Raw genomic sequence first — 12,832 nt, 5'->3', positions numbered from 1 at the left:
TTTGCTGCAGACACATCAAGTGCTGTAAAACATGGTGTGAAACAGACTAAAACTAGTCTTCGTAGAACAAATTTCTAATGTTTTAGGTATGCACATGTCTGTTCTGTAATAGGTAATAGAGAAATAATTATGTGACAAAGAGATCCAAGTCCAGTTAGTTTTGCTTAGTCTTTATTTTTGTCTTACCTTTGCTAAATAAAAATGATCTTTTAAACATGTAATACATGTAACAGAATCAAACAGAGGAACAGAATGTTTAAGGGCAACTTTTAAGAACTTCTGTGTTGAAGACTAGTTTCACAGAAGCAAAACTGTTCAGCTTCAAAGGTTTTCACTTTTATTGCGAAGCCACGAATGCAATGACTGTGAACTATGGTGTGATCAGACCCCAGCCTCATGCTCCATTGGCTTAAACATTAAGTAATGAAAGTAAATAAAAAGTTCCTAAAAGTTAGAAATCAAAATTGAAAAGGCAAATAAAGAAAAGTTCAGAAAATGAAAAGGTACAGTTTAAAGTTTATTACACAATATCTGCGTGTAATCAGGTGTGTTTATCCAAATGCTTAACATACACATTTCAACTTTTGAATTCCTTTTTAATACAAAGACCATTCAACCAAATTGTTTAATCAGTAAATGAAAAAAGCCCACTTCTCCACTCACTAGTGGCTCATGCAACATTCCTCTATTCTTTCATTTTTTCCTTGATCCAGGGAATGAAGAAATTAATTTTAGTGTAGACATGAGGATATTTTGGATTATTACAATCATCTGCCAAAGTAAAAGCTGTTAAACCTTGAGACATCTTGTTGCAAATAAGTGGTCCACCAGAATCGCCCTATAAAAAAAAAAGAGCAGAGAGACTTGATTAAGTCGTCTTTGAAAACATTGCATTTTTCTTGTTATGAATAAAAAACAAAAACTAGTTTTTCTGAATATTAATAATGGTGTACTGGTTGCCTTTAACATTTGATTACCTGGCAAACTCCTCCATCCTTCTTGGTAAACTTGGTGCATATCATTTGATTAGAATTAAAATATGCTTGCCAAATACTTTTGCACTCATTGCTGAATTGCATCTTCTCTGTGGCTTCCTTTAGAACATTTGAGGTGGGCCTATTTTTTCCAGTCCGACCCCAGCCAGCCACATAACATTTAATATTGGCAGGTATTTTCCCATTCTTCTTAGGTAGTCCGGTGGTCTTCACATACTTATTCAGTGTGGCATTCTTTTCTAACTGTGAAAGACATCAACGTGTTATTGAAAGGGGAGTTTCTTCTATATATAAAGGTCAGCAATTAACACACACTCACACCTGCTACCTAGCACAAGTGTGAAATTGCATAACAAAGCTTTAACTGTGAATAGGTACACTGCACAAAAATGCTTTAAAATGAAATTTGATGGCCTATTAGCTTTACCTTAAGCAACATGATGTCATAATCGTATTTCCCGTTGAATTTTGGATGACGGTAGTACTTGGCCACTTTGATGCGTTGTTGACTTTTCTCTTTCTTGCTAATGTCATGTGCTCCAAGCACCACTGTGCAAGGACCGCTGTTGTCATATCTGAAAAAAGCTAACATTTTTATGTCCTGAAATCTCATACAGTTACACTGATTATACATAAAAATAAAGGTTTATAAAGTACAGCCATGAAACACTCATAACAGCAAATTTTCTTCAGCCAGGTTACAATATGCTTAAATACTGAACAGGTGACAAATTCAAGGAAAAACCCGAGTTCTTGACTGTTATGCTGTGGTGGATATTTGATCAGTGTAGTTTGCATCCATTTGTCTTACAAAGCTCACGACTCTACAAATTTGGGCTGAGAAATCATCTTTACAGTATTATGAAATAGTTAGACCGACATCTGTGTGTGTGTGGTTTTTATTTTCTGGGGTTAAAATGCCTGTGTCATAGGACACAATGTGTTGCTGAATAGATAGGTGAGTCTGAAAGTGATGTGCCGCTGGATCTTAGTGGAGACCTACAACATGTGTGTTAAACTGTGTTTATAACATAACTCAGTAGTGATATATTTTGAATAGATAAAATCCTTAACTTTTTGGGGGGTAATTGTTACATAAATACCAATTTTTAGGACTTTTTTTCTTTAGTTCTTGATTTACAAAGAAACCCAAAACAAAAGAAATGCCCCTGCACTCACTTGCAGTGTGCTGCCGTTAGAACAAAGTCCTCCCGGATTAGTATCCCACCACATGAATGTTGGGCTTGATACTGGATTGATGCCATGTAAGGTCTGGAATGCGGTTTTGCCTCCCTGCCACCAACTATACCGCTCTCAGCAGCCCCTCACAAGAGAAAAGAAGGTAAAATCAATACACTGATTATATCAAAGTCATGCCCATTTCTTGTTTATGACCTTAAAAAGGAAAAGTGAGATGCTTTAATTATATCTCTTCCAAAAATCTTACCTGTGAGGGAGACTTGTAGAAAGATGAATATGATGCAGCAGATCATGATGGCACTGAAGCAAAAGCTGAAAAGTTTGGCTTTCAAAGCCCCCCTAACCCTTTTTGCTGTCTGCCTTCCAACTGCCACAACGGAAACGCTGTGGGCAGGTGTCAAAAACGTTGTTGCACGGGCAGGAGTTGCTATCACACCCTGCTCACTGCTTTACATGTGAAACACAACTGTGAAAAAACATATTAAAAAAAGATCGTCTGTAGCCATCTTCTCAAGCAAGATAGCATCAAACGTTGTTAAATTGTCAATGCTTTATTGTTTTTCTATACTGTATGTGTGTTTGCACCTTCATGTGGTTTTATGCAATTCAGATTAATTCAATTCAAAATCCTACGTTTTGTGGTTGTCCTCTCTAAAAATCACACACCTCTATGAGAGGATAATTCCAATTTTTGCTCTGATGAAAGTTCCTTTTTTTTCTGTCGATCACATTTATTTTAAAGGAAGATGGTGAAGGTTGGTGGTAAATCGTGAAATGGAAAGCGTGTATTATCGTCATAGTAACCACGGTGTGTACAAAGATATTCACACCTCTCACTATGAACCCTATACACACATTACTTCCTTTTTTCTTTCTTTCTTTTTCTTTTGTTTCATCACATGTGCACATACAGTGCACATGTTTTTCTGAACTTATTATTTAATAATAACTTATTATTTAAAGCCCAGTTTGGTGGGTGTCTTTACAGCATTCTCTATAAGGACATGAACTTGTTGACTAAATGCTGTAAACGTAGTTGAACAGTACATTCATTGCCTTACACAACAAAAGGTTAAAAGTTTACGTTCTCATTTTGCCTTTGAATCTGTGCAGCTGAACAAATTTCGATGTTTGATTTACTCTCTATGTTCTCTCAGATGTGTTCAATCTCTCATCATAATTGAGGGTGTCACTGACAAATTTCACAGAAACATAAATTTAATAATCACAGCAGATGATCCCCTCTGGCAGCCCGTCCTCATTTCATTAACTCGTAAAAGCTTCAAAACACTCTTGCTCTAGTACAAAACACCTATGTTTTATTTTAAATACACGAGTTCAAAATGATCTAACAAAGCCAATAACTCACATTTAATTAGACATTATGCCAAATATTACTTGTTGTAACATCAGGGAATTAGTGGGAAATCTAGCACGGCTCGATCTACACTTGTTTTTTTTACTGCACATGCTGTAAAATACAGAAACTTTGTTTACACTTTCAAGCTGCTTCCTGAAGAACAGGATATAATACTACAGCGGTTAAGGGGTTTTACATGATCCCAATATATAGAAAGCAGTCAGATGGGCTAACCAACCTAGCAAAAGCCACATGATCGCAGCAAGCAGAGGCTACCACAGAGTGAAATGTGATTATAGTTGCTGTGTGATCACCACAATAACAAAGATGATAGGCAATGAAAACGCTGACACTGATAACATTTCATTCAAACTAATATTTGCAAAGAGTAAGTTGGATAAACCGAAAACTAAGAGCACTACTTAAAACATTAGTTTTATTTTTTAAACTAAATAGCTGTATGTATAAATACAGATTTGTCTGTATGGGTAAAAAGCCATGCACCAGTTAGCCACAAAGGTTTTCCTGAAAAAAACAAACAAAACAGAAACAGAACTGTTTATCTTTTTAACAGCACATGGTCCTACAAGTGTAAATGTCACTGACTGTAGATCCAGGTTTGCTTTTTAACACACCTTCTGACTCATAATCAAAAGGGCAGAGTTAGAGTGAAACCAGTGGGCACTCTCACCTCATAGTTTAAGGATGAGGTAAGTGTTGATTTGTGAGCAACACTCACTTGTCTAAACAGTGTCTCAGTTTTCTTGAGAACTGAAACAGATCTGATCCTGAGTACAAAACATATCCACAGGAAACCTCTACAATACAGTACAGAGAACAGCAGAGTATTCAGCCAAGCACACAGTGTACTTGTCCACATTGGCCAGAAAAGAGGCCTAACCAACCAGCATAAGAGAGTGTGGTTGGACCATGCAGTGACTGAGAGACAGATGTTGCAGATTTAAAAATATGCTCTTTAACTAGTTTACTACTTTCATTAGACCACCACAAAGTGTAAGGTTTATGTTTCTATAAACTGGTTAATCCACAGTGTTTGGGAGCTCTTTAATCAAATTGATGCTTTCAATTCTAAAATATATTTACTGCAGTTTTTCATTAATTTCCTAATATAACTCAATGAATGTATTGGTAACGAACATCCCAGCAGTAGCTCTTTGCTCCACCAGAGGAGGCCACTCCACAGTTTGTGGCCCATTGGTATACGTTTAAAAATTGGTGACTTTGGCAACATCTAGTGGTAGTATAAACTAAAACATAGTAAAAAGCACACATTTGTTAGGATCCTTGTGTTGTTTTCACTTTCGCGTTCCATACATGAAACTGTCAGACCTGATTAAACACCTTTGATTTGTGCCTGAAGTGCTACTCTTTTTCCCAGAACTGCATAAACCCAAATACCCTGCCTGTTCAAATGAATGTGTATCTGCTAGTCTTCTTAGAACACATTTGTTTCGTTCTTGGTATGTACGCGTATCACAGTGTTATAATTATTTTGCTAAATGGAAGTATCTTTTAAATATATGAATTAAGTTGAGATTAAGTTGAGATTAAGGGGATCTTTTTCAGACGTTCTATGCAGATGACTGGTTTCACAGGGGAAAACTGACCTCAAATGTTTGCATATGATTGAGAAGCCATGAATGCAATGAACAAAGTCCTCTCGGATTAACATCCCACCACATGAATGGTGTTCTTGATACTGGAGTGATGCCATGTAAGGTCTGGAATGGGGCTTTGCTTCTCTGCCACCAATTATACTGCTCTCAGCAGCCCCTTACATAAGAAAAGAATGTAGAATCAATATACTGATTATATCAAAATCATGCCCATTTCTTGCTCATGACCTTATAATTATATAAAGTAAAGGAATATGCTTTATTCACTTGTCTTTCAAAAATGACCTTATCTTACCTGTGAGGGAGACTTGTAGAAAGATGCATGTGATGCAGTAGATCATGATGGCACTGAAGCAAAAGCTGAAAAGTTTGGCTTGCAACGCCCCTTAACTGTTTTTGCTGTCAGGCTTCCAAGTGCCACAACGGAAACTTTGGTGTCAGGGTGTTAAAAACTTTGTTGCACATGCAGGACCTGATACAACAAAAGGTACAGCTTACTCAAAATGCAAGATGGGAAAATATAGTTTGTTTTTCTTCCAAATTAACATGAAATAATGCACTGCTTAAAATTACAGCATCATTTGATCATCTGTTTCCTTTCCTGTAAAATACCAGAATTTATGCAATACTTAAAATTAGTCCTTAGGTTATGTAAAAGAAAACCTTATGCTGTGTTTAAAATTAGTTACACACCAGTTGAATTTTGAATATTCTTTTAAAACATTTTTTAAATTTCTAGTATAGTTTCTTTGTTTCCTGTCAAAAAAACTGACTTGTTACAACCTTTATTCTAGTCTACCCACCTTTAAATACATGTAGGTAAATATAATCACATTGAAATTCCAGTTAATCACAGGGGAATTACTAAAATACTAGTTTCACTTACTAAACTACATCGCTCTGTGTTCATTCAGATTTGTCTGTACAAGTAAAGAAATTAAGTCATACACCAATTACACAGGTGGTAAAGCCATACATTTTTTCTCAGATAAACAGAAACTGAATAATTTGACTTGTCAAAAGCACATGTCCCAACAAGCCTGAATGTCCTCATTATTATTGATATTTGTGTCATGATTAGTGAAGGAAACGGCTTCCAGGGCCTAATCCGTGGATCGGCTTCCTCCGAGGCGTGGGCGTCTATCAGCAGAGATTGTACCTTCACCTATCAGCAGAGATTGTCCCTTAATCTGTAACACAGTCAAATATATTCTCAAGTAACATTCAAGCATGCCATTCAGCGTGTTAGTACGAGCTCGGGAGCAGCTTGGGAGAACAAGAAAACAGAGACTGCTTCAGGTTGTCTTCCCAAATCGACTCAACTTTATTCTCAAGTACAACAGTTTATATAGAGGGTAAAATTCATGAGTCAGCAGATTCTCAGTTTAAACCAGTACAGACCAAGATCACCTTGGGTGAAGAAGCACCCTTTGTGTAGTTTATCAGTTCAGCTACAATTATGATTATCTCAGCGACATATTTTCAAGGCACGAAATAAAGAGTTCTTTCATTAGTGAATTCTGAAACAAACCATCTGGCCTTCAACAGGCGTCTCCTAAGAGATTTAGAAACTAATGGAGCTGAGGGAGTGATCTCTGTGGTATTTCAACCTTGTACCAGCCTGTGATTCTCACACATCAATTCTTGGGTCAAAGAGAAAAATAACTAAAACAAAGGGGCCTTATTGAATGACAGAGTTTTCCTGTATAATGTCACTATAAAACAATATCCAGTAAATGCTCCCATGGTACTAAAATACCTAACAATTAGTTTCTAAGGTTTTACATTCTCTTCCTCGTTCACACACCTGAAAACTTCTTGGCAGGACTGCGCTGTAGAGCCAGTGTTGCATTCTTAACACATCTTTTGGCTCCTGAGTTATAATCAAAGAGATGGAGTCAGAGTGAAAACAGCGGGCACTCTCATTATCGTGGTTTAAAGATGAGGTTACTGTCACACTGTTTTGCACCTAACAGTGAGCAACACTCAGCGACCACTTGTGGCCACAGCCTCTTTGGTACATTCTTGAAAACTAAAGTATATGTTTGCCTTTCAAAGGTAAAAACTCCAGGTTTTATGGTTTATTTTTGAAATAATCTTACAAGATGTTGATATGGAGAGTAAAAAAGGCTCTTTCAGTCAGCTGTTCTGTTAAACAAGTGGATAAGTTCAGTTTTTATATGAGTTATTTCTCTGGGAGAGATGCCAGTTAACAAATACATAGTGTAAATAACACTAGAAATGTTGTCTTGTTAGTTGTTGGGATTCTGCTTACTAACAAGGAACAGAATTTCAGCCATTTAGTGCACTAGTAATCCAATCACTCAACAATCCCGATGAATGACTGATGACTGATGAAGGGTCCCTCAGTCTTCAAAGTATTGTTCCATGTACAACATTCTCAAATTTTCAGAAATATTACAATTAAATCCACACATAAGTTGTTTAAAAGCATCATTTATTTGCCTGGAATTATGTCATTCATCATTATATTTCACTTCTTAAAGTCAGTAATAACCAGTGTTGGGACTAACGCGTTATTAAGTAATGCGTTACAGTTTAGGTGGAGTTTATTTTCGTTGTGCTGACTTTTTACAGTCAGTTACATTAAGCTGCGTACTAGCTAGCATGCTGGGTGGGTGCTATGATGTTACTGATGTTAAACTTTATTTTGTTCATAAGGTTAGTTATTAGAGTTGCCAACCATCCCGAATTGTTCCATATTCAGAGAGCGTTTCGTAATATTTTCGTTTGGTATTGAGGTGAAAAGGAACAGTTTGCCCCGTACTTCAGCTAGCATGAAAAACACACAAAGCTGGACTTATTCTGTGTCCTTACGCTGCACAGCTGCCTCTTCTTCTCTCATTCTCTCCCCCTCCCTCTCCCGTTTCTACTTCAATCATGAAACTGATCAATGATCAGCTGATCGGCTTTTCTCTCTTGTTTGTTTATCGCCCACTTCGTGCCAGAAAGAAGAAACCAGTGGATGTCGCGCTAAACAACAGCAGCACGTTTAAGCTTGATCAGCTGTTGTTAGAATTTATCTAATATTAATTTCTAGTATCAGCTGATGTTTGCAGGAGCCACAGCTGTAAAAGCTGCTGGTCATGATATCGGTTTTGGATATGTGGTGAGAGGGAAACATGAAGATGAAACCAGGAGATGTCCTTACTGAATCATCAGAGCTGAACAGGTGATGGAGAAACAAGTTTACCTTTTAGGTGACATGAATGAGTTGAAGGGAAGTTATGAACTGTTTCTGAGAGACAAATAACCCCAGGATTCTTTTTTAGGTAGCTGACAGCTGGTAACTGTGCAGGTGTGGATCTAGCAAAGTGTTGCCAGGGGTCCAGGTAGGGCATTAACAGGGAAAGGGGGGCACAAAGAAATACTTTTCTTTCTTATTCTCATTTAAAATGTCTAGCTTTTAAAAAATAATTATCTGAATCTTACAACAAATGATTGATAGATCAAAACAGTGTACATCAATGTCACAACAGCGTTTGTTTTCATTCAAAGGCTTTATGATTTTTCCAATAATGGCGGGCCGGTCAGTCAAAACGCCCGGGCCGATTTTTTGTCCCAGTCCAGCCCTGTATGCAGCTCATCTGCAGTCTGGTGTTACCTACATCTTCCTATTCAGAAGGCAGAATTTCCGAGTTCATAGTACAATCGAAAGCACCACGACTGCAGTTTTTGTGTTGGATGTAAAAAGCGCACATGACGCTGTGACGTAGGCTAGAATCATGGCGGCGGTCAACGACGGTCCAGGCGTGGGATTTCTCTCGTGGAAATATACACATTATTTTTTTCCTTTCTATTGGTAGGTGGCACAGTGCACTTGTGGCAAGTAAGCAAGCTAGAAGACTGGCACTCTTGCTGGGTATCCAGTTACGGAAGCAACACATTAACAAGAGAATTCTGAGTAAAAGCAAAGTTACTTTCCCTAGTAACTAGTTACTTTGAAAGTAACAAGTAACTTGAAATAACTGAGTTACTTTTGATAGCAGTAACTAGTAATGTAACTACGTTACTATTTTAAAGTAACTTACCCAACACTGGTAATAGCACTTTGGCTGAGATTTCACACATAAAACACTCGTACAGTACATCCAGCTGAAAGTTCAGTGCAGTGTTTCAACCATTAGCTTTGTCACTGAATATGTAAAAATTAAAGAATGCAAATGAATATAAACGCTATTCACATTTTCTTTTTGCAGTTCCTTTCCTGCAACACTTGCGGATACAAAATCGGCAGCATTTCACTGTCATCCACACAACTGTTATGAGAATGACGGCGAAAAACGACAGCACATCCAAGCTGTGGTACTGGAACCAGTTCAAATCATGAGCGCCCACTCTGAGATGCGAAGCTCCTTTGTGTCTCATGACAAACTCGGTCCAAAACGCAGCTAGGTCCACAGGCTCAGTGGGACGGTCTAGGTGTATCGCTGAAAGCTCCATCATCTTTGCTTTGTACCTGAGGACAGGTAATATTTTGTTAAAGGTTTAATGTTTTCCAGTTACTGATTCACCAAGCACGTCCACGTAGGTTTAAAGTTATTAACTTGCGTTCCTTAACAGGAAAAGTAGTTTTAGTGGTCGAAGGTTATGCTTGATTAATTTCCAGTGTGCCAACTCGATAAAAAATATAAATTTAGTCATTTTAGTCTTGTTTTTATGATGTGGGTCCAATAAATATGTTAATCACAGTATTTCAACACCATTTTTTTTTGCATTCTTCAGTGCATTTCAATTCAATAACCAGTTTCCTCACCTTTTGTCATAGATAAGTTTCTTTAGCGCACCCAGTAGCTGTTCAGTTGTCATGTCGTATATACTGAGTTTCAAAGCAGCGCCACGGCCCAACAAGCGATTCACGTTGTCTCCCTGGTCTCCAAAAAGTGGAAACATCAACATGGGCACACCATTACAGATACCTTCATAGATACCATGGGAGCCTCCATGAGTGATGAAGACTTTAGCCTTGGCATGGGCTAGGGAGCACAGACACAAACTCGGTTACAGGTCAAATCAACCATGAATCACATGTAGATAATTTCATCTCAGTGTCATATGTTTTTAGCTTGTAAGGTGTGATATTACAGCAGCACACCATAATTTTCTCACTTAACTATGCATACCTAGGAGATCATTTTGAGGTAACCACTTCATAACTCTGACATTCTTGGGTATATCATCAGGTAGTGCACCAGTGTATCTCCACACAACCTGAAACACAAATAAAACCATCTCTGTTCATTGTGCAGAGTACATAAGTAATAAATGGAGGGTTTTGTATGTTTAGAGCAAGGCAAGGCAGAGGACAAAGTCCTGCACTTTAATCTGATTAGACATTTGGCCTCATTGCACAGTGTGAAAATCTCTGGGTATTGTGTAAATGTTTGTGTGGCTCGTGTGGCTGAATCTTGTGTATTAACCAGCTTTATCCTAAACAGAAGTATAAAAAAGTGAATCGATTCCATTGATGTACAGTGAGCTACTCAGGTTATCATTACCCTTTGAGGTATTTTTCGAAAAGCGTCTAAGAAGTGCTTTGCTTTCTCTTCAGGCATGGTGGACACCACTGAACCCATGCTAAACACAATGAAGCCGTCATCTCCTGAACCATTCACAAAGTCTTCCAAGTCCTGCAGAGAGGGGAGGAAAAAAACAGACAAAAAATCTAAAACAAAGACATTTTTCCAACAGCTTTTATGCATTATTTTAAAATATACTAAAAAGAATTCATTTGATTACCAGTTTGTGTATTGTAGCCTCCTTGTTTGTGTATAAACAAACCGTTTGGTTCTGTACAGCTTTTGATCTCTGTTGACATAACACTGCCTCTCACTTCTCTTCCTAGACTATTCTGGCCACTGTTCGGGAATCAGCATTTATTTTCTTTGTTTTCCAGAAGAGCAGAAAAACCAGTTGTGCCTTAGTATCATAACTCATTTCTTGGTAAAACTGTCAAAAATAATTTGCATCTCTATTTCTGAAACTAACAGATCTCTTGTAGTCCCAGAACCCTTTAGCAAGCATTAATGTGAATGATCACTTCACTAAGCAGTTCATGTTAGTTGTTGTTAGAAAAGTTTCTGACCTCCTCTTCCATATAAAACTAATGACTGCTGATTCTCTGCTTTTCAGTAAGCTCTGAGCATATGTGATTTGGCTTGATTACATCCAGACGTGACATGTGCTTGTTTACACTTGCGTTCATATATTCACATACTCACCGCTGGCAGGGGAGCCCTCTTTGCACAGTTGATCCCTCCAATTAACACCATGTTTGGCATGAGAGGTCTGGGCCATTCAAAGGTAAAGTCATATCTGAGAAGCCAGATAGCCCCGTGGCTGACAAGTTCTTGATAAGTTGAAATCTCTCCTATATACCTGCTGACTAGATCATCAAAGTGAGGATAGAGTATTGTGCAAATGTAGGACTGCACACCATACATTACAAAGTTTTTTACTCTCTCTGGGAAAGTCATCGAGTTTCTATTTCCAGAGAAAAACACTGGAACATAGGAAGGAGGAGAAGGACACTTGTTAGCCTTCATATCCAGCTCACATGGAAGCCCGCGAAGGAAATAAACAGCTGGAATGGAAAACATATGAGCCAGGACAGACCCGCAAGGAAGGAAGGGGTCTGTAAGCACAAGATCAAAACCCTGCTCCCTCAGTCGATTCATCAAAGGCTTATTGTCCAGCAAACTCTCACAACCTTTCACCTGGAGTGAAGTAAAGTTGACCAGTCGCCTCAAATTCACTATCAAATCTTCAAATTCTGCGGGTTTGAGGAAGACTTCATTCTGGAAGATGTTGAAAGATCCATCCAGTTCAGCTTTGGTGTAAGGCACTTTGTAAATCTCTGTCCTGAAGCTCTCTGAGCCTTGGATCAACAGGCTGCTTTCTGGCACCAGCACTACGACTTCATGGCCCCTGCGGATGAGTTCCTTCACCAATATCTTCATGCTGAGCCAGTGGCTTCCATCCACAGGCACAACCAGCACCTTCCCCCCTTGAACCGGCCCCATGCTGAAGCAGCATAGCATGGCCAGCAGCCCCAGAGTAGGAAACCACACCCCATTGCTCATTGCCTCCTCTCTGTACTGCAAGCTGGTTTGGTGTGAGACGTAGTGGAGGATTTATGTATTTGGGCAAGTGGAGGGGGTGTGTGTGTGCTTAAATTCTGCAGGAAGTTCAGGCTGCATTTGGGCTTGGCCTATTACACAACAGGAAGACAGGCGGGGAAGGGATTCCTATGGGAGGGAAGTGGGGGAAGTCTAGCATGCACAGTTCCATCTCCTGTTAATCATTCTTTTGTGTCCTGTGAAGTCCGCTTACACTCAACACATTTATCATGCTAACCTGTATGGCAGGTGATTTAACAGCAATTATAATCGTATCCACCGCCAAACTCTAGTAAGATCAGAAAGTCACACACTGCATGTAATGCCTGCCAGTTTGAGCGGAGTCATCTTTATTTACTTTGGATGTTCCTTCTCCCCTCCCCCTGAAAAAAAAACCCCCCGGCACATGTGGGCTAAAGGGAGTTCTTTTTTTCTCTCTCCTCCAGACACGCAAACCTTGAGCCATTGTAATGAGACTGATGGCGTGCGAAGCCAAGTGTA

At 38.7% G+C, this 12,832-nt stretch overlaps 2 protein-coding genes across 2 annotated transcripts; both read right to left on the bottom strand.

Moving 5' to 3' along the window:
* Positions 1-154: 154 nt before the first annotated feature.
* On the bottom strand, positions 155-4,675 carry LOC146691121 (granzyme B-like). The gene is made up of 5 exons (XM_085434414.1): positions 2,443-4,675; positions 2,175-2,319; positions 1,423-1,570; positions 978-1,238; positions 155-838 (listed from the first exon to the last, which is right to left on the bottom strand). The coding sequence occupies exons 1-5, from the start codon at positions 2,486-2,488 to the stop codon at positions 686-688; spliced, it is 753 nt and encodes a 250-aa protein (XP_085290540.1). The 5' UTR covers positions 2,489-4,675; the 3' UTR covers positions 155-685.
* A 2,954-nt stretch (positions 4,676-7,629) lies between these two features.
* LOC146691120 (UDP-glucuronosyltransferase-like) lies at positions 7,630-12,345 on the bottom strand. Its single transcript, XM_085434413.1, has 5 exons — positions 11,435-12,345; positions 10,712-10,843; positions 10,337-10,424; positions 9,970-10,189; positions 7,630-9,672 (listed from the first exon to the last, which is right to left on the bottom strand). Exons 1-5 carry the CDS (start codon positions 12,293-12,295, stop codon positions 9,390-9,392), a joined length of 1,584 nt encoding a protein of 527 aa, XP_085290539.1. The 5' UTR covers positions 12,296-12,345; the 3' UTR covers positions 7,630-9,389.
* Between the last annotated feature and the right edge of the window lie 487 nt (positions 12,346-12,832).

Source organism: Copadichromis virginalis, linkage group LG16 (genome assembly GCF_057382275.1).
Source record: "Copadichromis virginalis isolate Kocher_CV1m ecotype Utaka linkage group LG16, C_Virginalis_male_GT1.1, whole genome shotgun sequence".
Taxonomy (NCBI): domain Eukaryota; kingdom Metazoa; phylum Chordata; class Actinopteri; order Cichliformes; family Cichlidae; genus Copadichromis; species Copadichromis virginalis.
This window is presented reverse-complemented; position numbering and strand designations above follow the sequence as displayed.

Coding starts and splice junctions, on each gene's coding strand:
- LOC146691121 (XM_085434414.1), bottom strand. CDS start 2,488: ATGATCTGCTGCATCATATTCATCTTTCTACAAGTCTCCCTCACAG. Junction 1,239..1,422: donor ATGACATCATGTTGCTTAAG/GTAAAGCTAATA, acceptor TGTCTTTCACAG/TTAGAAAAGAATGCCACACT. Junction 839..977: donor AGGATGGAGGAGTTTGCCAG/GTAATCAAATGT, acceptor TTTTTTTTATAG/GGCGATTCTGGTGGACCACT.
- LOC146691120 (XM_085434413.1), bottom strand. CDS start 12,295: ATGAGCAATGGGGTGTGGTTTCCTACTCTGGGGCTGCTGGCCATGCTA. Junction 10,844..11,434: donor AGAGGGCTCCCCTGCCAGCG/GTGAGTATGTGA, acceptor CCCTCTCTGCAG/GACTTGGAAGACTTTGTGAA. Junction 10,190..10,336: donor ACCTCAAAATGATCTCCTAG/GTATGCATAGTT, acceptor TGTGCTCCCTAG/CCCATGCCAAGGCTAAAGTC.